Here is a 27982-nt window from a genome sequence, read left to right as displayed (position 1 = left end):
GGGTTGTTTCTTTGAGATATAAAATGTTTTATTTTCCATAATTTATTCCAAATTTGTTCACAGATTTGTCCAATCAGAAAGCACCAGGGCAGTACACAAAAACAATGAAACTTTACAAAACGATCCAATCAGCAGATAATGAAGGTGAAGGTGAGGCCAACTCTCAGTTTGACTTTTAAACTAAACCATCAGACGACAGCTCAGTTAGCAGCTGTAGTTAAAATTAACAGGATTTCCAGTGGAGTGGAGAGTTTTTTTCCTTCACACAGAAACATCATCAAGTCAGCAAACACAAACCAACTTTCACAAATCAGACACCTGTTACATTTAGACTTGAGGCTAGATCAGTGCATGCTTTGGGATCATTTTCTAAAACCTAAAAGTTTCTCCTAACTCTCACACAGAACTCGCTCAGGCACTTTTGACAGTGTCAACAAAAACTGAAAAATGTAAAGCTCTATCAAAGTAAAATTCATGGCAGATAGGTTGTATTGGATCACATTAGACTGTACAGGTGTACATAATGAAGTGCTACAAATAGTTGTAGATGCTGAACAAATCAAATCAAATTTGATTTGATTTGTATAGCCTAAAGTCACAAAGTACATTTGCCTCGGAGGGCTTTACAATCTGTACAGGGAGTGACACCCTCTGTCCTTAGACCCTCGGTTCGAGTGAGGAAAAACTTGCATCAGATTTCCCAGCTTCTCTTCAAGTATAAGGTGTATAATAGTCACTCAGAAAGATGCTTTTCATTTCTGTGCGTGGCTCCAGCTGAATCTTTTTTTTGTCCATCAGTTAAGTTCTTCCTCCATCTAGTGGCTTAAACAAAGAACAACAGTGGGAACCAGGCTCAAGCCTGTTGGCCACTATTAACAGCTACAGTTAGCTACTTTAGCAACAAGCCACTGGTCCATCAGAGAAATTCTGTAACTTTCAGAGTTCAGAGCAGCTAAGCTTCTCATTCACACTTTAATTAACCGGATGGAGTGATTTGTAAAACTCTCTGAATGAAATGTATCTATGCTCAGAACATGAAAGAGAGATTTTGATCCAAAGGATGACGACATACTGTATGTTGGGACACTAGGTATAAAAACACCATCTACACCTTCATGCTCAACATGTGTCCAATGCAGTCAAAGTTTTGTTGTGTGAGGCTTCCTGAGGCAAAGTCAGCCTATTAAAAATACAACACAACAAAACAACAGGCTGTAAATCAGCCAGATGTTACAGAGGTTCATCATCACACTCCAGTTTCCAGCTTTCGTTTCAGCTTAATTTCAGCTCTTTGGAAAGGTAAGGATCCACCTCACAGATAGCACTGATCATGGCTGTACTGGCTTCAGATCCCTTTCCTCGCACTGTGTCGATCAGTTCTCGTGCTTTTTCTGCAGTGACTTTTTTACTTTTGCATGACTGCATTTCCTCATCATTTATGATCTTAAACTGAAGAAGTTTATCCAGAATCTTGTTCAGATTAGCATCAGACTCTCTTTTTAAAAACTCTTCCCGAATTGAGAACAGCCTCTGCTCGCCTGGGAGCCTGTCCTCGGCTGGGAGCCTGTCCTCGGCTGGGACATTTTTCTGTGTAGTTTCCCTTCTTGTATCTGGAAGATAAAACAACTTTAATAACTTTAAAACATGGATGTCTTAGAAAGAAAAACAACGTTAAATTGAAGTTAAATGTCACATTTCTGTCTGCTACAGCAACATATCTGCTCTGTAAATTACTCATACTGTGAAACACAGTACAATCAGGTGGTTCTATATTATGTTGAAAGATGCTGCAGAGGGATGAAGACTTTACCAGTCAGATCAACGTCATGCTTCCAGACCGCCATCTGATTTTTGTCTTTGATTATTAAAGTGACTTCTTCTGTGTTTGTAGGCAGGCGAATCTCAAATGTTGGGAAGTAATATGGTCTAAACTCCAGGTCAAACTCTGCTCTCTGAAAACCAAAGTGTTAGTGTCAGAAGTGTCTGTATCTTCAAAGTAAACTAAAAGGTAACCAACAGTATTTTTAGAATTCATGTCAGCATGTTGCACCACAAACAAAGACTTTTATTTGAAATACTCACTTCAGGCTGTACTTTGATGGCATGAGGACAGTGAAGAGTGTAACTTTGATTGTCAATGAGTTTACATGTGGACGGAACCTCAATGTTCTCAAAATGTGGCTGCTGTTTGCGGACCTTAAGAGACATCAGAACATTTTAACATTTAATTAAGAGGGTTTATCTTCTATTAGAGCCCTAACAATGCCACTAATTCATTTCATTATAGATTAATCTGTGGGTTGCTGAAAACTGAAAAGTGCCCATGACAAATTCCTTAAAGGTGGCGTATTCTACCATCAGTCCAAGCCCAGAAGACATCCAGCTAACAGTCATATATTACACCATATATAGTGATATAGCAAATCTTCACAGTTGGGGGACAATGCATTTTGTCCTCTGTCACTCTTCCACTGAAAGTATATTGGCAAGAGATATTTTAATGTCCAGTATGAACAGAGTTATTACAGAAAGAAATCTTTAAATGGACACTTGACAGATATGATTGACTTTAAGAACTGTAACCCTTTCAAACTTTTAAGCAAGATAAGATAAGTTTGGACTGAGCTGTAACATGAAGCTTTACCTCGTCTAGATGGATGTTCCTTGGCAGGAGAAACACTTTGAGTTTTTGCTTCTGTGTTCTTGGGTTTGGCGGTGCGAGGAACAGCAGGACTTGGCCTCTATCTGGAGTTGTGTTGCTTATGTTCAATGACCGTTTAACAAAATGCCTCACTATGCCAAAGGCAGACAGGTGAGAGACGTTGACAACCACATGAGTGTCTGTAATCTCCAGCGGCTTGAGGATGCTCGTTCCATCCTCAGTAATGTGGATGACAGACAGCAGGCCGTCAGGCAACGGCTCTGTAGAAACACAGAGCTGTTGAACTTTTTACTGATAACAACCTCAATGTTACAGTTTTTTAAAATCATTGCTCTAACAAAACTCTGCACTCACAAAGCGCAGTAGTGTCCTTACCATCCATCATTTCACAGTGTGGGAAGTGGAGCTGACAGACTGCAGCATCCTTTGAACACTTGATATTGAACAGCAGCCCTGCAGCCTTCACCTCAGCTTCATAGAGGATTTTCTCATCCCACTGGGTGGTCCTGTACTGCAGCTCCGCCTCCTGAGTCATAACAAATCCCAGTCCACTTCTAGCACACTGGAACACACCTGGACGAGGACACTCATACCTGTAGGACACGAAAGAGCCGATTTACCAAAAGCTTTCAATCTTTGGACAATTTTGTGACAACTGGTCAAACTAACCCTAACCCAGAGCATGGATCTCTTCAAGGACTCACACAGGTAACACAACAAAGGACTTCAATGTACTTGAATTGATATGTTACGCTGAACTAACAATATAAAAAAAACTGGGATGTCTGGAATCCTGTTAGCTAGTCTATCTGACATAATTACCAAGACAGAGTGTTTTCCTCTTCTGGATTTCTTAACAAAGACTAAGGAACCCTGGGCTACACGTAATTTTACTTAACTTATTCATTTGCTATAAGTACACTGTATATAGATACATAACCATGATTTTATATGAATCTCACCTGTCAATATTAACATTTAGCAGAGTGCAAATGTTTAAAACATTGGAGAAATAGATGTAATAAATTCTTTAGAACTAAACTGTAAGTAACTAAGTAATAATTAAGACAGGAGATATTTGGTATGGTAGGAGTAAAGTTTCCAACTGTTTATATCTCACTTGCAGCATTCTTTTTACAGAAATCTATAAAACAAGAAGAAATACAAATATTGCTCTCTTCTGCCCTGATGTTGCTTCTTTGCTGGACCTCTTCATTTTCATAATTTGGCTGGCCCAGTTACACAGAATGTAATGAAGGCTGGCATTCACCCAACATGAGTAAAGTTAGAAAAGTCAGAATTGTGACAAACTGGCACCAAGACTTTCTATTTCACTGCCAATACGGCCGTTAATATTCCAGTGCTGTTCTGATTTGCAGCAAGTACATTTCTCTTTGGCTTCCCAACAATTTCTCAGTGGCTGAATGGTGCATTTTAGCTATTAGGCAGTAGTAGTGGTGGATGAAGTGTAATCACTGAAAGGAGTTGAGGAGGTTGAAGTATTTGGTATTTTATGATTTGGTTACCTGTATGAAGTATTTCCAGACTCAGTCAGTTCAGGTGTGAAAATGAACTTATCCTAAAATAAAAATAAAAAACAAACAATATTAGTTAATTAAACTGGACTGGAGGATTAATTAGAATAGATGAGATGAAGGTTGAATCTAAACTACAATGAATAGCAGCTAGTAGTTTAATGAAAGTAGAATTTAGAAGGTAAGAAATATTAAACCCTAGAACAAAAACTAGATGAATCTGAGTCTGATCACTGATAGATCAATTAAAATGTTGAAAAACTGACATTTGATAGAGCCCTTTGACAGGCAAGTTGATGCTGCTGCTCTGGATCATCAGGACACAGCTGATCCTTTTTATCCACACTGCCATCACCGAAGAGGTCCTCAGACTCATCGTCGTGGTCCTCAGACTCATCGTCGTGGTCCTCATACTCATCGCCTCCTAGGTCCATATACTCATCGTCGTGGTCCTCATACTCATCGTCATGGTCCTCATACTCATCGTCGTGGTCCTCAGACTCATCGCCTATGTCATCATACTCATCGTCGTGGTCCTCATACTCATCGTCATGGTCCTCATACTCATCATCATGGTCCTCAGACTCATTGCCTAGGTCCTCATACTCACTGTCATGGTCCTCAGACTCATCGCCTAGGTACTCAGACTCGGCATCAAGGTACTCAGACCCATCAGATGCAGACACATTGCTGATGTCCACAGACTTGACATTTGTGTTTGATGTGGACTGATCTAGTGGGTAATTGGAGCCAGGATGAGGGAAAGAAGAAACACAGACAATGTCAGACTCACTTTTAGACATCCTGGTGACCCAACATTTATAAACCTCTAACAACCATATCCCCAGTACAAGGCTGACCAAGGCCATTTGTAATATGTCTTTCATTGTCTTTCTGCTCATGTTTGCTGTTGTTGTTATCTACTGGTAAACCTCAAGTCGTAAAAATCAAAATGTACTACAAATAACGTGAAAAGTTCAAAAGCAAGCACAGTCATGATTAAAATCAAGACGAAGCAGAGAGGGGGTCAACATCAAGTTAAAACCAGGTCCATACAAAAAAATCTACACATAAATAACAAATACTGACAATTAAGACATCATCTTTACAACATGCAGAACAAAACAAAGCAAAAAAAATTGGCTATGGTTACTGGGATTAACCAGTGTGATAAAGAAAAAAAGCCAACCTTACAGTTATGCTTTAATAACTAACAATTTCTTTAAGATGTTTAAAATGTGGGCTTTTACTCACCTTTATGTCCGTCATGTCGGTCAGGTGTAGCCCCGTTTTCTCTGCCATCAACCCTGTAAAATACAGCAGTTCATATCATGCTCATATCAAGAGTGAAATAATCAATCACTGCCATGGTTGAGCATTTCCTCTTTGGACCTGCAGTGCACCAGTGCTGGTCTGAAATTCAGTCCATTTAACTTGTCATTTAGGGACACTTGCCATTGAGGTGTGGAGTAGCAGGTACAATTGAAAACAAGCAGATAAGGAAATTCTTTGCTGAATTTCCTGATGGACAGAACGCTTTATTTGTTGGTAAAATATCTACTGTCAGAAAAATTAAAGGAAAACCTTTATTAAATGAGTGGAGAACCATACAGATGTTCTGCATGGTACAATTAAGCAATTGACTTTCAATTATGCTCTGTGGCATGAATAAAAATGCTGTGCAGACCCAGTTCATTCTGATTTTAGATGATTTAGATGATGAAGATGGCAAGAGGAAAATATTTTATCACTCATCAGGATGGACTGACTTCAACTCGCTACAAACCTCAGAGTCTCCAGTCTACAGTTTGGACTCTCCAGAAATTCACACAGCAGCTTCACTCTTGAATCCTGCAGTTTGTTGTTCCTCAGGTCCAACTCTTTCAGGTGGGAGGGGTTGGACTTTAGTGCTGAGGCCAGGAAATCATAGCTGATCTCTGATAGTTCACAGCTTTGAAGCCTGTATTCACAGGATACATATCAATACAAGATTAAATATAGTCCATAATCCATGTATGAAAATAATTGAAAGCATCCGTTATTTAAAGATAAAACATCTGAAGGAGAGAGATGACAATCAACTGGCCTCAGAGTCTCCAGTCTACAGTCTGGACTCTCCAGAAATTCACACAGCAGCTTCACTCCTGAGTCCTGCAGTTCGTTGTTACTCAGGTCCAACTCTTTCAGGTAGGAGGGGTTGGACTTCAGTGCTGAGGCCAGAGAAGCACATCCACCCCCTGTTATTTCACATTCACCAAGTCTGTAATTACAAGATATATTAATCAGACATGTTAACAAGGTCATGAACAACCAAAGTAAATCTTTTTAGATCAAAGACATACAATCTAAAGTAAAACACAAAGTGAACTGACCTCAGAGTCTCCAGTCTACAGTGTGGACTCTTCAGTCCATCACACAGCTTTGCCACTCCTGAATTCTCCAGGTAATTGTTACTCAGGTCCAGCTCTCTTAGGTGGGAGGGGTTGGAACTTAAAGCTGAGGCCACGGTGCTACAATGTATGTCTGACAGTTCACACCCAGAAAGTCTACAAATAAAGACAATATTTAATTAATAATGTGTCAAAACAGAATGACGGCAGCTCGAAAACCACTTGTCAGTTTGAGTTCATTTATTATACTAAACATAGTGATGTCGGTTTCTTTCGTCAATGTCTGACTTTGAGGCAGATTGTGATTTGTTGGACAACTGACCAGAATTTTTTCATGATAAAACTTGGAGGATTAACTGTGTAATAAATGTCCAAGTATAATCACGCCCAATTTAAACCTAACATCAGAAAGGTTTACAAAAACTTAAAAGACAATATTTCAAATCTGGATTGAAAATAATTTCTGAATAAGTTAGAAGGCTGTTGTGGATTTGGGTTTCCAGTGAAAAACTTATTAAACTAATAGAGACTAGACACACATTTTCATGTGTGAATGGTTAGGTTTCTATTCTTATTTAGGGTGATCCAAACAGGATTTTGGAGCTGATCACCAATTGCTAGAAACAGCGTTGACTGATACCGATCACAGTATTGGTCAATTACATCAACTGACTCCTTAGTCAGGTAGTTGAACTCTACCGTACCTTGGATAAAGCACAAGTTGTATTGAGTAGTATTTTTCCTTGAAGTCAAAATTGTTTACAGTTGTGTCAACACACACACCTCAATACAGCTACCTCTGCTAGGCTACATCAATACTAACCGAGCTTTTCTGCAGTTCCTCACAGCTGAAATCAGTATGTGTTTTCCCTTTATCTTTGTTTTGTACTTTTCCAGGTCCAACTCATCCTGAACCTCCTCTGACATCTGTAGCATGTAGGCCAGACCTGAGCAGTGGACCTCAGAGAGTTTCTTCTTTGATCTGGTCTCTGACTTCAAAAGCTTTTGGACCTCCTGATATACTGAGTGTTCATTCATCTCCATCAGACAGGGGAAGATGTTGATGCTTCTCTCAGGAGAAATATCACGTGTGTTCATTTTCAGCAGGTTTTTGGTGACTCTCTCGAGGATTTCCGGACTGCTGTCTGCCTGACCCAGCAGGCCTCTTAAAAGTGTCTGGTTTGACTTTAGAGAGAAACCATGAAGGAAGCGAACAAGCAGGTCCAGGTGGCCGTTTTTACTCTCTAAGGATTTGTTCATGGCTCTCCTTAGAAAGACATCAAGAGATCGGCCATTGTCCATGTCTCCATCGTTGTCATCCTCATCATCAGCTGTATCATTGACGAATGATTGAGAATAACAATAATTACCTAGGAATTCATCAACTATGTCTGTTTTCCTGTTTGTGTAACAGTGGAAAAAGTAGACTGCAGCCAGAAACTCCTGAATGGTCAGATGAACAAAGCTGTAGACAGTCTTCTGGAAGATCGCACACTCTTCTTTAAAGATCTCTGTACAGACTCCTGAGTGTATCGAGGCCTCTCTGACACCAAGACCACACTCCTCCAGGTCTTCTTGGTAGAACATGATGTTTCCTTTCTCCAGATGCTCAAACGCCAGCTTCCCCAGCTTCAGAAGAAGTTCCCTGTCAGCCTCTGTCAGCTCTTGTGAACTTGTCTCAGGTCCCTCATCATACTTCTGCTTCCTCCTCTCAGTCTGGACCAGCAGTAAGTGTGAGTATAGGCCAGTCATGGTCATTGGCAGCTCTCCTCTCTGGTCTGTGGCCAACATGTGATCCAGAACTTCAGCAGTGACCCAGCAGAAGACTGGGATTTGACACATGATGTAGAGGCTCCTGGATCCCTTAATGTGTGAGATGATTCTGCCGGACATCTCTTCATCACTAAATCTCCTCCTGAAGTACTCCTCTCGCTGGGCATTAGTGAAGCCTTGCACTTCTGTTACTCTGTCAACACATGCCAGAGGGATCTGATTGGCAGCTGCAGGTCGGGAAGTTATCCAGACAAGAGCCGAGGGAAGCAGATTCCCCTTGATAAGGTTTGTCAGAAGTACGTTGACTGATGACTTCTGTGTGACATCAGATATAACCTCAGTGTTGTTGAAATCCAATGAAAGTCTGCTTTCATCCAGGCCGTCAAAGATGAACAAAGGTTTACAGACTGCGAGCGTCTCTGCTGTGATCTTTTGTAATGTTGGATGGAAGTCGTGGAGCAGCGTGAGAAGACTGTACCTCTCGTCTTTGACCAAGTTCAGCTCCCTGAATGGAAGCTCAATGACCAGACTGACATCTTGGTTTTCCAAGCCCTCTGCCCAGTCCAGAGTGAACTTCTGCACTGAGAAGGTTTTTCCAACACCAGCCACACCGCTTGTCAGAACAACTTTGATGTGTTTTGGCTGTTCAGGTAAGGCTTTAAAGATGTCGCAGCATTTGATTGGACCGTCATGGAGGGTCTCCACTTCGGAAGCTGTCTCAAGCTGCCTCACCTCATGTTGGATATTAACCTCAGTCTGTCCCTCTGTGATGTAGAGCTCAGTGTAGATGCTGTTGAGGGGGGTTTCACTTCCTCTTCCATCAATTCCTTCAATCACACATTTTAATCTCTTCTTCAGACTGGTTTTATGTTCATCTATAACCTCCTGCAGACAAACATCCACTGGAAGAAAATAAAACAGGTTAATAGCATTTACAGAACTCTAAGAACATTATAATAAAAAGAATGAATATGTGTCGCAACAAAAATCGTGTTTACAAACATAATGACATTAACATCTTACTTTGTACAGTGCTGCTCGCAATGGCTGTCTGCAGTTCAGGTCCTGTTCTGGATCTTTTTCCACACTGAGGACAGGAGGAGGTAAAGCAATGTCTGCAGAACCAGTGTCCACAGTTAGCAGAGACTGGATCCTTCAAGACATCCTGACACAAAACACAACAGGATGGTTGGTCTTCCACAGAAACATGACTCCTCTTCTTCTTCACTCTGTGGACACATAGACATTTGATTTTAAATAGAAAACCTTTAATGGACTGAAACACTGTCTAGCAGAAAAGCAGCTGGGCTCCTAAACAGCAGAGCCCTAAATCATAGGGAGACAGGCCTACTCGTCCCACTGCTCTGTGCCTGTGGACTGCACTCTGTACACAACTTTGGGAGTCAGAACTTAAATATTTCTTTCCAATTCTTCTACAAGTAGGCAGAATTCACTGCCTTGTTATGATTTTGTTTTGTGCTTTTGTTTTTGTCTGAGTATTGGGTGAGTTTTCTACACTGGAACTCTACTCAGTTTTGGATCTGTACTTATACAGCAGGAACAGTCTCTTACTTTGTGTCTGAGGGTCCAGGTTCATCACAGACTGGAGGATGATCTTTGGACTGGTCACTCTTCATAGACAGACCGCTGGATTCTGGAGGCTCTGATATGTCATCCTGTTCCATCACTTCACTCATCTTCAGTCAGTCTGAGGTGAACTAGAAACACTGAAGATACACACAGACACACACTAATGTTAATATGAAGACATAACCTCCACTGCATCAAAGACAGGAAACCTGATCTATAATGATTGTATGATGTATGATTTGTGTCCAGGACCTTTGTAATTTAACCAAAATGCAACTTCAAATGGAAAGAGGTGCATTACAGGAAATACAGGATACAGGAAATCTTTCCTGCCACATTCCATCACACTGTACAATAAAAGCTAAAGCATAATCTACAGTCACATCACATTTCTCCCTACTTTGTACATATCAACACTGCCAACTTGCTGTATATACATCTGTACAATATATTTTATTTTATCGTATTTACTATTGCTTTTTGATATTTTATTATGTATAGTTTGCTTTATAGTATATTTTTATTTCTTGTTGTCACTTGTCACTTTGTGTAATGCTGCTGCTGCACTATAATTTCCCAGCTTGGGATAAATAAAGTATATCTATCTATCTATCTATCTATCTATCTATCTATCTATCTATCTATCTATCTATCTATCTATCTATCTATCTATTAAAATGGTATAAGTAATAAGAAAGTAATATATCTGTTTTGGCGTCACAACTAAGAGGATCCTGTATTGGTCATGGACAGATGCAGAAATCCAAGCAACTGCCTCATCCAGCCATTTCCTGAGTCAAGTTTGCAGATGAACTTAAAATCTTCTGTTAAGAGCCATGTATGCCTTCTCAATCTCAAAATGGCTCTGGGTGACAATTAGCAGCAGCGGAATACGGTGGATTTTCAAAATAAAATACCCCGTGCAAACTAATATGCGTGTATTTTCAAAATAAAATACCCCGTGCAAACTAATATGCGTGTCACATTTTACACATGTAGAAGTATATTTATAAGCACATAAACCAGGAAAATGACCAAAACCGGGCAAGTAAACAAAGTCTGGCGGGCTAAACGCTTCTGAAACGCTCCCGGTGGAGTATGAAGTCGAGTGCACGACAAACCAAAACAGCGACGCTACAAACATGTGTCCGTCGGGGTTTGACGGCGGTAGCTGAGGGCGGGAATAGACGACAAGAGGCAGCGGACTGAAGCAAGGGGCTGACGGCGGGCACGGGGAGCGACATGGGGGGAGTATCCCAGTCACCGACATGTTTATTATACAAATATTTTAATGCATTTCATGTAAATAAAATATGGATCCTTTTTTTAAAATCATGCCCCGAACTCTGCTCTGTGTACCCCTCATGTTTTAAAAGAACCTTGTCAGCAACATCTTAACTTAACTTGTCTATTTATAATTTTTAAATCCCTTAATCACCCTTAATCCGTTTACACTGGAGCATACCTGTGTCTTCGCTGATGTGCCTTAACGATCACTTTAGCTTTAGTCCCTCACCAAACATGAAGAGTCTGACAAATAAAACTAAAGAAATATGTCGTAGTCCTACAATTCCAATATTAAAATCATGGTTTAAATGTATTATAAAATGGAGCCTACCAGATCAAACTCCAAACAGGTTGGCCTCAACTGCACGCTTCCCTCTCTTTTTTTTATATACTCTTCGCTTTGTCTAGTGTGAAACTTCCTGTTACCCCACCTTCCACATTTGTTTATTTATTTATTTATTTATTTATTCATGTCTAAGCACTGAACCAACATGCTTTTCCATAAGTGTCATATTTCAACCCTGATATACAGACACGGTTTTGATTTACTGCGTTTGATTAGATTCTCTGGTTGGTGAGTTACTGGATGTTTGTAAAAAACGTGTTGCTGCCTTGAGCTCCGCAAGTGAAACTTTCTACTGTCATAACATGTCATTTTACTTTAGGCTGAGTCACATCCGCAAGTGCTGTCACGTGACAGTAGCTGGCATAAATCACCTTTCATTTTCGATTACTATGAACAGAAAGAATTAAAGGAACACTGTGTTATTTTCTACCATGAAATAACAGATTTAAAACATTTTTGATGCTACACTAATGTGTAATCAGGTGAATTCCCAATCTGTGGTCCGTACATCTGCTCTTGCACTGTGCAACTTTGTGCTCCATGTATGATCACTCAGAAGAAGCATTTACAGTAAGTCACAGACCAACAAGTATCTCACTGATTTTGGTGAGACTGGATCATTTTATGAAGGAAATGTTTTCTGGTTTCCCTCATCATTATTTTGTGATTTGCAGAGTTTCCTGATCGACAGTAAAGTAAACTGTTGTGAACAATAGCTGCTATTAAGTCACATTAGCTCAGTTTGTTAGCCAGGCTGCCCGGACTGTGAGCTCAGAGCAGTGTTGTTGTTTGTACCACCGGAAAGAGGTTTTCAGGCCTGGGACGTGGGGGAATGCTGATGCTGGGTAAGCTGACAATGTAACTGGACTCAGTAGTCTCTATGGACATAATGACATAGGTGAAAAGACCCAAGAGAAAATAAAGAGTGACCAAGCAAGAAGTCACTAGACAAGAGTGAATCTGGGACTGACATTTAGCCACTGTCAAGAGTTTCAATAGATAAACAACTGAGAGACAGACGTCAAGCTGGGCTTCTTGCAAAATGTCCTCGCAATGCAGAAATGTCCTCGCTACGATGGTTAGAATCTGAAACTGGTCCTCACAGACAGGAACACATACCCATAGACACAGTAATGAAGAGCAGCAGTGTTGTTTCTACGAGATATAAAATGTTTTATTTTCCATAAAATATTCCAAATTTGTTGACAAATGTCTCCAATCAGAAAGCACCAGGACAGTACACAGAAACAATGAAACTTTAGAAAACGATCCAATCAGCAGATAATGAAGGTGAAGATGAGGCCAACTCTCAGTTTGACTTTTAAACTAAACCATCAGACGACAGCTCAGTTAGCAGCTGTAGTTAAAATTAACAGGATTTCCAGTGGAGTGGAGAGTTTTTTTCCTTCACACAGAAACATCATCAAGTCAGCAAACACAAACCAACTTTCACAAATCAGACACCTGTTACATTTAGACCTGAGGCTAGATCAGTGCATGCTTTGGGATCATTTTCTAAAACCTAAAAGTTTCTCCTAACTCTCACACATAACTTGCTCAGGCACTTAAGTATAAGTTAAGTATAGCACACTCCTCTTTAACACCACCACCCACTTTGGCTCAATAATACATATAAAGTGGAATTATTACTTTTCTGACAGTGGCAACAAAAACTGAAAAATGTAAAGCTGCATAAAAGTAAAATTCATGGCAGATAGGTTGTATTGGATCACATTAGACTGCACAGGTGTACATAATGAAGTGCTACAAATAGTTGTAGATGCTGATCAACTGAAATATTCAGCATGCAGCAGTATTTGTTTCTCTTATTATTTTTCTGAAGTAAGAACAGCATCAGATTTCCCAGCTTCTCTTCAAGTATAAGGTGTGTAATATTCACTCAGAAAGATGCTTTTCATTTCTGTGCATGCAGCGCCGGTCCTGGCCACATTTGCGCCCTGGGCGAACCGGGTGTGGATGAGTGTGGAGGGGTGTAAAGGGGTTGAGGGGTTACTGAGGCACCCAACTAAATTTTTATTGAATAATCATGAGTTATTTACAAAAAAAAAACATTACCAGCACATAAACACAGCTAGATATGTAATAATGTAAATGCCAAAATGTATGGACTTCTAATTTTAAATCATTAAAATAACATAAGGAGTCCCCATTTAGCTCCAGTTCTTCTTCTACATATTTTAGGAAAGCTTGCCAAATTATACAGAATTTGCCTGAAGAATTTCACAGTGTGTGCTTAATTTTCTCTAGCTTCATATAGTATAAGGTGTTTCTGATCCACTGTGTATGAGATGGAGGAATTGCTTATCGCCACCTCAGTAGGTTTCAATTTCAATTGATATAAAAACGCATTTAAAAATAGATTTTGGTCACCTAATATATAAAATATTAACAAGGTCAGAAGAACTCTAATTTTACCGGTTTGATGTAATAACTCATTTATAAGCATTATATAAACACTGAATAAATTGTTTCAAGTTGTAAGCAGATACAAGTGTTCATTAATGTATTTGTCAGCAACTATAACTCCTAAGATATACAAAAAAAAAAAAGTGTTTCATCAGAGAAGTCATAACAAGCAGTAAAAATTAATAAACACTTAAATGTCCTTGTATCTCCTTACTACAATATAGTGTGTTATACATGTTTGTATACAGCTTATAAATGCTTAATAGGCAGACTTAAAGTAAGTGTTGTACCAAGGCTATGACAGGAAATATTTGGCTGGCAGATATTCTTCAAAGTTGTACATCAAATGTTGTATTACAATGTACAAAGGTTTCCATTTCTCTAATTATCTCCATCTCCATCTTCTCCCGCTTATCCGTTTGTGTCGGGTCGCGGGAGCAGCGCTTCTACTCTGAGCTCCTCGCGGATGGCCGAGCTTCTCACCCTATCTCTAAGGGAGAGCCCAGCCACCCTGCGAAGGAAGCTCATTTCGGCCGCTTGTATTCGTGATCTTATTCTTTCGGTCACTACCCAAAGCTCGTGACCATAGGTGAGGGTAGGAACGTAGATCGACTGGTAAATCGAGAGCTTCGCCTTTCGGCTCAGCTCCTTTTCACCACGACAGACCGGTGCAGAGTCCGCATCACTGCAGAAGCCGCACCGATCCGCCGGTCAATCTCCCGTTCCATCCTTACCTCACTCGTGAACAAGACCCCGAGATACTTGAACTCCTCCACTTGAGGCAGGATCTCATCCCCGACCTGGAGGCTGCACTCCACCCTTTTCCGGCTGAGCACCATGGTCTCGGATTTGGAGGTGCTGATTCTCATCCCAGCCGCTTCAGACTCGGCTGCGAACTGCTCCAGAGAGAGCTGAAGGTCTAGATCATCTGCAAAAAGCAGCGACCCAATCCTGAGGCCACCAAACCACAGCCCCTCAACGCCCTGGCTGCGCCTAGAAATTCTGTCCATAAAGGTTATGAACAGAACCGGTGACAAAGGGCAGCCCTGGCGAAGTCCAACTCTCACGGGAAACAGGTCCGACTTACTGCCGGCAATGCGGACCAAGCTCTGGCACCGATAGTACAGGGACCAGATAGCCCATATTAATGGGTCCGGAACCCCATACTCCCGGAGCACCCCCCACAGGACTCCCCGAGGGACACGGTCAAACGCCTTCTCCAGGTCCACGAAGCACATGTAGACTGGTTGGGCAAACTCCCATGCACCCTCCAGGACCGCGCTAAGGGTATAGAGCTGGTCCACAGTTCCACGACCAGGACGAAAACCACATTGCTCCTCCTGGATCCGAGGTTCGACAATCTTGCGGACCCTCCTCTCCAGGACCCCCGAATAGACCTTCCCGGGGAGGCTGAGGAGTGGGATCCCTCTATAGTTGGAGCACATCCTCTGGCCCCTCTTTTTGAAGAGGGGAACCACCACCCCGGTCTGACAATCCAGGGGCACTGCCCCTGATGCCCAAACGATGTTGCTGTTGTTGAGACGTGTCAACCAAGACAGCCCCACAACATCCAGGGCCCTGAGGACATCCGGGCGGACCTCATCCAACCCCGGGCCCTTGCCACAGAGGAGCTTTTTAACTACCTCAGCGACCTCAGCCCCAGAGATTGGCGAGACCACCACAGGGTCCCCAGGCTCTGCCTCCTCAAGGGAAGACGTGCTGGTGGGATTGAGGAGGTCTTCGAAGTATTCCCTCCACCGACCCAAGACGTCCCGAGTCGAGGTCAGCAGCACCCCATCCCCACTGAACACAGTGTTGACAGTGCACTGCTTCCCCCGCTTGAGCCGCCGGATGGTGGTCCAGAACCTCCTCGAAGCCGTTCGAAAGTCGTTCTCCATGGCCTCACCGAACTCCTCCCACGCCCGAGTTTTTGCCTCCACAACCGCCGAGGCCGCACTCCGCTTGGCACGTCGATACCCATCAGCTACTTCAGGAGTCCCACAGGCTCCTTCTTCAGACTCCTTCTTCAGCTTGATGGCATCCCTCACCGCCGGTGTCCACCAGCGGGTTCGGGGGCCGCCGCCACGACAGGCACGGGCCACCTTTCGGCCACAGCTCCGGTTAGCCGCCTCGACAATGGAGGAACGGAACAAGGTCCACTCTGACTCAATGTCCCCCGCCTCCCCCGGGACGTGAGAGAAGCTCTCCCGGAGGTGGGAGTTGAAACTCTTTCTGACAGGAGATTCAGCCAGACGTTCCCAGCAAACCCGCACAGAACGTTTGGGCCTGCCAGGTCTGACCGCCATCCTCCCCCACCATCTGAGCCAACTCTTCACCCGAGTGTCCAAAACATGTGGCTGCAAGTCCGACGTTATGACCACAAAGTCGATCATCGAACTGCGACCGAGGGTGTCCTGGTGCCAAGTGCACATATGGACACCCTTATGCTTGAACATGGTGTTTGTTATGGACAGTCCATGACAAGCACAGAAGTCCTATAACAGAACACCACTCGGGTTTAGATCAGGGCGGCCGTTCCTCCCAATCACGCCCCTCCAAGTCTCACTGTCGCTGCCCACGTGAGCATTGAAGTCCCCCAGGAGGACGAGGGAGTCCCCAGAGGGGGCGCTCTCCAGCACTCCCTCCAAAGACTCCAGAAAGGGTGGGTACTCTGAGCTGCCATTCGGTGCATACGCACAGACGACAGTCAGGACCCGTCCCCCCACCCGAAGGCGAAGGGAGGCTACCCTCTCGTCCACCAGGGTGAACCCCAACGTGCAGGCGCCGAGCCAGGGGGAAACAAGCATTCCCACCCCCGCTCTGCGCCTCTCATCGGGGGCAACTCCAGAGTGGTAGAGCGTCCAGCCCCTCTCAAGGAAACTGGTTCCGGAACCCACGCTGTGCGTCGAGGTGAGCCCGACTATATCTAGCCGGTACCTCTCAACCTCGTGCACCAGCTCAGGCTCCTTCCCCGCCAGAGAGGTGACGTTCCACGTCCCCAGAGCCATCTTCTGCAACCGGGGGTCGAACCGCCAGGGTTCCCGCCTCCGACTGCCGCCCATCTCTCTTCGCACCCGCCCCCTGAGACCCCTCCCATGGGTGGTGGATCCATGGGAAGGGGGGCCCATGTCATCCTTTCGGGCTGTGCCCGGCCGGGCTCCATGGGTGTAGACCCGGCCACCAGACGCTCGCCAGCGAGCCCCACCCCCAGACCTGGCTCCAGGGGGGGGGCCCAGTAAGCCGCGTCCGGGCAAGGGAGACCTGACTCCATAGATATTTCTTTTCATCAGGGGTGATTATACAGTTGCATAATAAATGTCAATATCAAATCAAATCAAATCAGATTTTATTTGTATAGCCCAAAGTCACAAAGTACATTCGCCTCGGAGGGCTTTACAATTTGTACAGGGAGTGACACCCTCTGTCCTTAGACCCTCGGTTCGTGTGAGGAAAAACTTGCCCACAAAAAACCTTTAACAGAGAAAAAAGGTGGAAGAAACCTCAGGAAGAGCCACAGAGGAGGGATCCCTCTCCCAGGATGGACAGACGTGCAATAGATGTCACGTGTACAGAACAAATCAACACAAACATATTGTACAATTACAATGAATGATAAAATGACAATGAATTACAATGAATGATAAAATGATTACAGAAGCAGTGGAACCTGTGATAGAGATGGAGAGACACAGATGCACAGAAGCAGTAAATCATAAACTAACTATAAACTGTAACGGAGATATGGTAGCAATAATGACAGTAGTAATATGTGTAGTGGACGTCAATAGCACCACTTATTTAAAAAAATAGATCAAAATAGTTATCCTGTCCTGTCCTTGTTGTGTTTCATGATTTATTGAGGGTTATATTCAATGGTCCAGATGTGCCAATGCTGATTGTTGGGGAGACGATCATACTTCCTTCCTGTGCCATCATTGTGGCGGGAACAGCAGGAGCAGCAGGAGCACCAGGAGCAGCAACAGTAGAGGAGGCGGAGGGTGTAGCTGTCCCCATCGCTGCAGATGAAAAGATACAGATGTCAATGATCAGTGTAGACACGAGTAAAAAAATAAAGTCACAGATTTTGCTTACTTTGCTAACTCAGAACATCTGCTGTACCTGCGTACGCCTTCTCTGGTTCTGTTGGCCACTATTAACAGCTACAGTTAGCAGCAGTTAGCTACTTTAGCAACAAGCCACCGGTCCATCAGAGAAATTCTGTCAGAGTTTAGAGCAGCTAAGCTTCTCATTCACACTTTAATTAACTGGATGGAGTGATTTGTAATGCTCTAAACTCTCTGAATGAAATGTATCTATGCTCAGAACATGAAAGAGACACTTTGATCCAAAGGATGACGACATACTGTATGTCGGGACACTAGGTATAAAAACACCATCTACACTTCATGCTCAACATGTGTCCAATGCAGTCAAAGTTTTGTTGTGTGAGGCTTCCTGAGGCAAAGTCAACCTATTAAAAATACAACACAACAAAACAAGAGGCTGTAAATCAGCCAGATGTTACAGAGGTTCATCATCACACTCCAGTTTCCAGCTTTCGTTTCAGCTTAATTTCAGCTCTTTGGAAAGGTAAGGATCCACCTCACAGATAGCACTGATCATGGCTGTACTGGTTTCAGATCCCTTTCCTCGCACTGTGTCGATCAGTTCTCGTGCTTTTTCTGCAGTGACTTTTTTACTTTTGCATGACTTACTTTTGCATGACTGACATTCACTGAATGAATGTCCCAGCCTGTCCTCGGCTGGGACAGTCTGTGTAGTTTCCCTTCTTGAATCTGGAAGATAAAACAACTTTAAATAAATAACTTTTAAACATGGATGTCTTAGAAAAAAAGTTAAATTGAAGTTAAATATCACATTTCTGTCTGCTACAGCAACATATCTGCAATGTAAAGTACTCGTACTGTGAAACACAGTACAATCAGGTGGTTCTATATTATGTGGAAAGATGCTGCAGAGGGATGATGACTTTACCAGTCAGATCAACGTCATGCTTCCAGACCTCCATCTGATTTTTGTCTTTGACTATTAAAGTGACTTCTTCTGTGTTTGTAGGCAGGCGAATCTCAAACGTTGTGAAGAAATTCGGTCCAAACTCCAGGTCAAACTTTGCTTTCTGAAAACCAAAGTGTTACTGTGTCAGAAGTGTCTGTATTTTCAAAGTGTCCAAAGTAAACTGAAGGTAACGAACAGTATTTTTAGAAATCAAACAAAGACTTTTATTTGAAATACTCACTTTAGGCTGTACTTTGGTGGCTTGAGGACACTGAAGAGTGTAACTTTGACTGTCGATGAGTTCACATGTGGACGGAACCTTAAGGTTCTCAGAATCTCGGTGCTGTTTGCTGACCTTAAAGAGACATCAGAACATTTTGACATTTAATTAAGAGGATTTATCTTCTATAAGAGCCCTAACAATGCAATTGATTCTCTTCATTATAGATTAATCTGTGGGTTGGTGATCTCCAAAATGTCAGAAAATAAGTGCCCATGACAAATTCCTTAAAGGTGGCATATTCAACCAACAGTCCAAGCCCAGAAGACATCCAGCTTACAGTCATATAGTACATGAAAAAATGGTAAATCTTCACAGTTTGAAAGACAAGAACCACAGAAGGAGGCAATCAGTTTGTTTAACATTAATTTCCTTGTCGAGCTTATGTGGGGGGACAATGCATTTTGTCTTCCATCACTTCCATTAAAAGTATATTGGGAAGAGATATTTTATTGTCCAGTATGAACAGAATTATTACAGATAGAAATCTTTATATGGACACTTGACAGATATGACTGACAAATCTGAAATCTGAAATTGAAAATTTGTAACATTTTTCAAGTCCATATAAAGTAAGATGTTCTGAGTTTGTCAGATCAAAGAAGAAAGTGTTATTAACCAAATTTGAATGATTAAATATATCAGCAAGTTTATGAAATTAGGTGTCAAAATCAGGTAAAAATGGCGTGTCCACTGAATGTGCTGAAGCCACGCCCACTCATGGGAGCAGTTATACAATAATTTTGAAGTGACTGAAACGTGTCAGATGAGTTCAGAAAATGACATGACTAACTTTGAAACACTGAGCGGGATTAATTAATCTCTATCTCTCTGCTAGGGGTGCAGGTGTATGCTCAGGGTGGCCTCAGTGTGTCATCGAGCCACCCTTTAGGACCGCCCAAAAAATCCTGAACTGAAAACTGGAGAAAAACAGTTTTACCTCTAACTCCACATTTCAGTAATATATTAAATTATTAAAGTCTTTTCACATGTTTTCAGCAACTATTTTCCAACATATTAAATGAAAGAAATCTCAGAATTGCCTTTACGCTAACTTTAAGCCTTTAAGCAAGATCAGATAAATTTGGACTGAGCTGTAACATGAAGCTTTACCTCGTCCAGATGGATGTTCCTTGGCAGGAGAAACACATTGAGTTTTTGCTTCTGTGTTCTTGGGTTTGGTGGTGTGAGGAACAGCAGGACTTGGCCTCTAACTGGCTTTGTTTTGCTTATGTTAAACAACCAGTCAACAAAATGCCTCACTATGCCAAAGTCAGACAGGTGAGAGACTTTGACAACCACATGAGTGTCTGTAATCTCCAGCGGCTTGAGGATGCTCGTTCCATCCTCAGTAATGTGGATGACAGACAGCAGGCCGTCAGACAGCAGGCCGTCAGACAGCAGGCCGTCAGGCAGCGGCTCTGTAGAAACACAGAGCTGTTGAACTTTTTACTGATAACAACCTCAATGTTACAGTTTTTTAAAATCATTGCTCTAACAAAACTCTGCACTCACAAAGCGCAGTAGTGTCCTTACCATCCATCATTTCACAGTGTGGGAAGTGGAGCTGACAGACTGCAGCATCCTTTGAACACTTGATATTGAACAGCAGCCCTGCAGCCTTCACCTCAGCTTGATCGAGGATTTTCTCATCCCACTGGGTGGTCCTGTACTGCAGCTCTGCCTCCTGAGTCATAACAAATCCCAGTCCACTTCTAGCACACTGGAACACACCTGGACGAGGACACTTATACTTATCCTGTAGGACACGAAAGAGCTGATTTACCACAAGCTTTCAATCTTTGGACAATTTTGTGACAACTGGTCAAACTAACCCTAACCCAGAGCGTGGATCTCTTCAAGGACTCACACAGGTAACAGAACTTTAGGACTTCAATGTACTTGAATTGATATGTTACGCTGAACTAACAATATAAGAAAAACTGGGATGTCTGGAATCCTGTTAGCTAGACTATCTGACATAATTACCAAGACAGAGTGTTTTCCTCTTCTGGATTTCTTAACAAAGACTAAGGAACCCTGGGCTACACGTAATTTTACTTAACTTATTCATTTGCTATAAGTACACTGTATATAGATACATAACCATGATTTTATATGAATCACACCTGTCAATATTAACATTTAGCAGAGTGCAAATGTTTAAAACATTGGAGAAATAGATGTAATAAATTCTTTAGAATGAAACTGTAATTAAGTCAGATTTAAGACAGGAGAGATTTGGTATGGTAGGAGTTAAGTTTCCCACTGTTTATATCTCACTTGCAGCATTCTTTTTACAGAAATCTATAAAACAAGAAGAAATACAAATATTGCTCTCTTCTGCCCTGATGTTGCCTCTTTGCTGGACCTCTTCATTTTCATAATTTGGCTGGCCCAGTTACACAGAATGTAATGAAGGCTGGCATTCACCCAACATGAGTAAAGTTAGAAAAGTCAGAATTGTGACAAACTGGCACCAAGACTTTCTATTTCACTGCCAATACGGCCGTTAATATTCCAGTGCTGTTCTGATTTGCAGCAAGTACATTTCTCTTTGGCTTCCCAACAATTTCTCAGTGGCTGAATGGTGCATTTAAGCTATTAGGCAGTAGTAGTGGTGGATGAAGTGTAATCACTGAAAGGAGTTGAGGAGGTTGAAGTATTCTGTATTTTATGATTTGGTTACCTGTATGAAGTATTTCCAGACTCAGTCAACAGGTCAGGTGTGAAAATGAACTTGTCCTAAAATTTAAAAAAGGGAACAATATTAGTTAATTAAACTGGACTGGAGGATTAATTAGAATAGAAACTAAACTACAATGAATAGCAGCTAGTAGTTTAATGAAAGTAGAATTTAGAAGGTAAGAAATATTAAACCCTAGAACAAAAACTAGAAGAATCTGAGTCTGATCACTGACAGATCAATTAAAATGTTGAAAAACTGACATGTGATAGAGCCTTTTGACAGGCAAGTTGATGCTGCTGCTCTGGATCATCAGGACACAGCTGATCCTCTTCATCCACACTGTCATCGCCAAAGAGGTCCTGAGACCCATAGCAGAGGTCCTCAGACTCATCGCCTAGGTCTTCAGACTCATCTTCACGTCCTTCATGTCGGTCAGGTGTAGCCCTGTTTTTTCTGCCATCAACCCTGTAAAATACAAGAGTGAAATAATCAATCACTGCCATGGTTGAGCATTTCCTCTTTGGACCTGCAGTGTACCAGTGCTGGTCTCAAATTCAGTCCATTTAACTTGCGACTTAGGACCACTTGCCATTGAGGTGTAGAGTAGCTAGTAAAATTGAAAACAAGCAGACTAGGAAATTCTTGAATGAATTTCCTGATGGACAGAACGCTTTATTTGTTGGTAAAATATCTACTGTCAGATAGGGGAAAAATTAAAAGGAAAACCTTTAATAAATGAGTGGAGAACCATACAGATGTTCTGCATGGTACAATTGAGCAATTAACTTTCAATTATGCTCTGTGGCATGAATACAAATGCTGTGCTCAAGATGGCAAGAGGAAAATATCTTATCACTCATCAGGATGGACTGACTTCAACTCGCTACGAACCTCAGAGTCTCCAGTCTACAGTCTGGACATATCAATACAAGATTAAATATAGTCCATCATCCATGTATGAAAAATAATTGAAAGCATCCATTCTCTAAAGATAAAACATCTGCAAGAGTGAAATGACAATCAACTGGCCTCAGAGTCTTCAGTCTACAGCCTGGACTCTTCAGAAATTTACACAGCAGGTTCACTCCTGAATCCTGCAGTTTGTTGTTACTCAGGTCCAACTTTTTCAGGTGGGAGGGGTTGGACATCAGTGCTGAGGCCAGGACATGACAGCTGATCTCTGATAGTTCACAGCTTTGAAGCCTGTATCAATACAAGAGTAAATATAGTCCATCATCCATGTATGAAAAATAATTGAAAGCATCCATTATTTAAAGATAAAACATCTGCAAGAGAGAGATGACAATCAACTGACCTCAGAGTCTTCAGTCTACAGCCTGGACTCTCCAGAGATTCACACAGCAGATTCACTCCTGAATCCTGCAGTTTGTTGTTACTCAGGTCCAACTTTTTCAGGTGGGAGAGGTTGGACATCAGTGCTGAGGCCAGGAAAGTACAGCTGAGCCATGATAGTTCACAGCTTTGAAGCCTGTATCAATACAAGAGTAAATATAGTCCATCATCCATGTATGAAAAATAATTGAAAGCATCCATTATTTAAAGATAAAACATCTGCAAGAGTGAAATGACAATCAACTGGCCTCAGAGTCTCCAGTCTACAGCCTGGACTCTTCAGAAATTCACACAGCTGCTTCACTCCTGAATCCTGCAGTTTGTTGTTACCCAGGTCCAACTCTTTCAGGTGGGAGAGGTTGGACATCAGTGCTGAGGCCAGGAAACGACAGCTGATCCGTGATAGTCCACAGCTTTGAAGCCTGTATCAATACAAGATTAAATATAGTCCATCATCCATGTATGAAAAATAATTGAAAGCATCCATTATTTAAAGATAAAACATCTGCAAGAGAGAGATGACAATCAACTGGCCTCAGAGTCTTCAGTCTACAGTCTGGACTCTCCAGAAATTCACACAGCAGCATCACTTCTGAGTCCTGCAGTTTGTTGTTACTCAGGTCTAACTCTTTCAGGTGGGAGGGGTTGGACTTCAGTGCTGAGGCCAGGAGAGCACAGCCACCCCCTGTTATTTCATTTACACCAAGTCTGTAATTACAAGATATATCACATCAGACATATTTAGAGGAAAACGTCTTCTCATAAACATACAAAGTAAATCTAGATCAAAGACATACAATATGAAATAAAACACAAAGTGAACTGACATTTTTTAACTTTAACCACTAAAACTCAGCATTCCTATGGTCGACAAGATGAGGATGCTCACAGTCATTTCTGCTTTTGGATATGCCACAGTGTTTTGCATTTGTGGCCACCTGTTTGAGGGGGTTCACTTTGAGATTTTCTGTATTTTCTGGAGAGAGCACGTGTGCACAGCTGCACTTGATTGCTCTGGGCAACACCTGGTTGCTTGGCAACCACAAGCCTGACTGTGTGAAACAAGTACACACGCTGACAGCTACTTTATTTATGGGCTTGATGGGGCCAGAGTCTAGTCTAGTTCTTTAATATATTTACTCATTGTGCTACTGCTACCAAAACTAAGTAATGAAGATGACCTTCATTACACAAGCATAAACTAGTAGGTGTTGGTTTCAAAGACTGTGCAGACATCCCAACCTACTATCTTAGTTCAGCAGCAGCACAAAGTGCAACAGGCCTGAGTGATGGTGCCTATCTCTGTTATAATTGACCGGTTTGCTGTATTTGAGGTGTCTGTGGTCCGTGTGGCAGCTTGGTGTCATTTTCATGTGATTTAATGAAGATAAACAATGTGTATGATGCCACTGTGAGCTGCTGATTTATCAACATGTATCCTGCTGCCATCAGATAACTGTGGGGATTTAATGAACCAAAGGAGAAACTTGGGTACACAGGCCTGATTTATACTTGTGTTAAATGTGCACTGTGGTTTGACGAGTCCACATGTCAAAATAATTTTTGGAAATCATGAACGTCGTGTCCTCTGAGCTAAAGAGGAAAATGACCATACAGACAGTGCAAAGTTTACAAACGTTTAAATGTTTTAAAGCTAATGGCATGGGTAACTTGCACATCTGTGAAGCCACCATTAATGCAGAAAGGTACACATACAAGCTTTGGAGCAACATAGGCTGCCATCAAGATGATGCTAAGCCTCATTCTGCACCAATATGTCTATTGAATGATGTAAATGAATGATGACTGAAATAGGTGTTGGTTAAATCATGTTTTTCTGAATGTTTACGTTTTAATGCATATACATGACTGACATTTTGTCCTAACGAAACTTTTAAGTTTTGTTTTCTGTTTTTACCCAGTTTTGGATCTGTACTCATACAGCAGGAACAGCCTCTTACTTTGTGCCTGAGGGTCCAGGTTCATCGCTGAAGACTGGAGGATGATCTTTGGACTGGTCACTCTTTGTAGACGGACAGCTGGATCCTGGAGACTCTGATATGTCGTCTTGTTCCATCACTTTACTCATCTTCAGACAGTCTGATGTCAACTAGAAACACTGAAGACACACACGCTAATGTTAATATGAGGACATAATCTTCATTACATCAAAGAGATAGAAAACATGATGTATGACTTATGTCCAGGACCTTTGTAATTTAACCAAACTTCAAATGGCAAGAGGTGCATTAAAATGGTATAAGTAACAATATGAAGTCGTCACAACAATGAGAGGATTCTGCATTGACCCTGAACAAAGTTAGATTTAATATACCGGTTACCAATGTACATAAAACAAGTAATCAAAATGTGTTTATATTATATGCCAACTCATTCTCAAAATACACATTTTTGCTCATGCTATCTCAGTTTCCATAAAGATATGTGAAATATGACTAAGAACTGGAAAACATGTTCAGTGGTCATGTCAGCAGACCCCTATATGTAATGAGATCCAATGTACTACTCCAGCATGCAGGCCGACCCTTACAACATATCAGAGATGACATTCCCGGTCCCAGGCAACACTGATGCTTTCTAGACATCGAGTTTCCCCACTCAGTCCAGAGTGTCCAAAAATTAAATGTATCCAAAGTATATAGATGTAATAATTTCCAAAACAGATACATATATATTCATAACAGTTTTAAAACTTCCAAACCAATGACAGTATAAAGAAAACTGGAAGTTGGGCAGAATTGACTCTGCTGTAATGCTTTTATTCGGTATAACGAATAACAGCCATACTGACATTTAGTACAGCACAACCTGGAGTGTGATGTTCATCAACAGCAGATTCAAAGTGTCTGCAGACTGGTTTGAGTTAATGTGAACTGAACTATTATTCTAACATTGCCTCATCCCATACTGTAGAATACTGCCAGTCTACCACTATACCAAAATGCAGCATCTCTCACACTGTTTACAATCTTTGAGGTTATGACTAAACCAGCTCTACACAATGTGAATTCAGATCAAACCTGTTCTACAATTTACCTGCTCACCACAAGCACACACGCAAGATGGCTACACTACCACTCAATGCTCCCTTTACTACAGCAGAAAAGTCTCATAAACCTCCTCTAAAAGTATCTTTGAAAAACAGAATTAAATTAAACTTTACAATAAACATTTAACAAGATGATATGTAAGTATTAATCTACCTTACTAACCTGTGACACAAACCCCTCGATCAGTTGGAGTCATGCAGATGTTTAGAATCTAGATTTATAAATAATCATGTTAATATTATGTTTAAGGGACTAAAACCATTTCAAAATATCTCAGCACTACTGGATCATTCCTGTTTCCTCTTTTTAAAGGACGTCTGTCTTACTTCCTCTTCCAGCACTGAACAAACGTGTCATATTTCAAGCCGGATATACAGACACAGCTCTGCTTTACAGTGTTTGATTTGATTCTCTGGTTGTTGAGTTACTGTTTGTGAAACTTGTGTTGCTGCCTTGACTTGTCAGACTATGAGTGGAACTTTGTACTATTATAATATCTGCAGATGTCTGATGTAAATTATTGACTTTATGTTATGAACAGTAGTGTAATCACCTGTCCCTGAACAGAAAGAATTGAATGAATTCTGGTGAAACTGGATCATATTTTATGTAGAAAACGTTTTCTGATTTTCCCTCTGACTGCTCTGCATTATCTCTCTGTGACTTACAGTTTCCTGATGGACAGTAAAGTTCTGTATAAGCTGACCATAGCTCAGTTTGTTAGCAGTGCTGCCCGGACTGTGAGCTCAGAGCACTGGGGGGGGGGGAGCTGGTGTCATGCCAGAACCAGAGGAGGGCAAGCGGACAGCGGAGAGGCTGAGAGATGAGAGAGGTTTTTCCTTCACACAGTCATTATCCTCACACAGAAACATCATCGAGTCAGGCGCGCAGATAGGTCTGAGAAACTGGGGGGGACGAAGCTGCCCCCCCCCCCCGTGGCGAACATTTTCTCGTGCGCCCTAACGGCCGCCCGTGCGCCCCGTCGGTCTGTCCGACGCCCCCCTCTGCCTTGTCAACACCCCGCTCCCGGGGCGCCCCCCACGGAGAATGCGCCCTGGGCGGCCGCCCACATTGCCCATAGCTAGGACCGGCCCTGCCTATGCTCGTGCGTGGCGAGGAAAGTCAGATTAACATTAAAACGGCATTACGTTATTAATGTCCAACGAGGTATTTACATGTAGGCTACAGGCTACGCGGAGACAGAAGGCGAAAGTTTGTCTTGCCTCGTACGATTTTACTTTCACGAGAGGACATTGCTTCGAGACTCTCAGAAATGCAATGTGGTGTGATGAAGTATATATTTAAAAAGTACAATTTACTTACAGAAGTGACTTTTTGAAAAAATGACACAATAGTCTTTTGCTTTTTTGTTGTCCTTCTCATCATGCCATGCCGTGCTGAACGTGCAGCTAGCTGTCCAAGTGATCAGTTGGTAACCGTGGCAACCAAAGTCGACGACGACCCCACACTCTTTGCTGCACAGTCCAAACGAGTCACTTGCTTGATGCGTACGCGTTGTTACACACAACGCATGCACATCAGCACACACCTCAGTAAACCAAA

At 42.0% G+C, this 27982-nt stretch overlaps 1 protein-coding gene across 6 annotated transcripts; it reads right to left on the bottom strand.

The window, feature by feature from the left end:
- Positions 1-12: 12 nt before the first annotated feature.
- LOC104926858 (protein NLRC3) lies at positions 13-27795 on the bottom strand. 6 transcript variants are annotated; one of them, XM_027283158.1, is made up of 15 exons: positions 27743-27795; positions 25310-25467; positions 9384-9589; positions 7411-9262; positions 6570-6743; positions 6284-6457; positions 5984-6157; positions 5452-5504; positions 4464-4930; positions 4189-4241; positions 3038-3255; positions 2645-2922; positions 2083-2196; positions 1811-1952; positions 13-1610 (listed from the first exon to the last, which is right to left on the bottom strand). In XM_027283158.1, exons 2-15 carry the CDS (start codon positions 25435-25437, stop codon positions 1273-1275), a joined length of 4371 nt encoding a protein of 1456 aa, XP_027138959.1. In that variant the 5' UTR covers positions 25438-25467; positions 27743-27795; the 3' UTR covers positions 13-1272. The 6 variants fall into 6 exon arrangements, with proteins under 6 accessions (XP_027138959.1, XP_027138960.1, XP_027138957.1 ...); XM_027283159.1 differs by lacking the exon at positions 27743-27795 and adding an exon at positions 26573-26746; XM_027283156.1 differs by lacking the exon at positions 27743-27795 and adding an exon at positions 26582-26746.
- Between the last annotated feature and the right edge of the window lie 187 nt (positions 27796-27982).

This window comes from Larimichthys crocea, chromosome X (assembly GCF_000972845.2).
Source record: "Larimichthys crocea isolate SSNF chromosome X, L_crocea_2.0, whole genome shotgun sequence".
NCBI lineage: Eukaryota > Metazoa > Chordata > Actinopteri > Sciaenidae > Larimichthys > Larimichthys crocea.
Note: the sequence above shows the minus strand (reverse complement) of the source record. Positions and strands in the feature narration are given on the sequence as shown.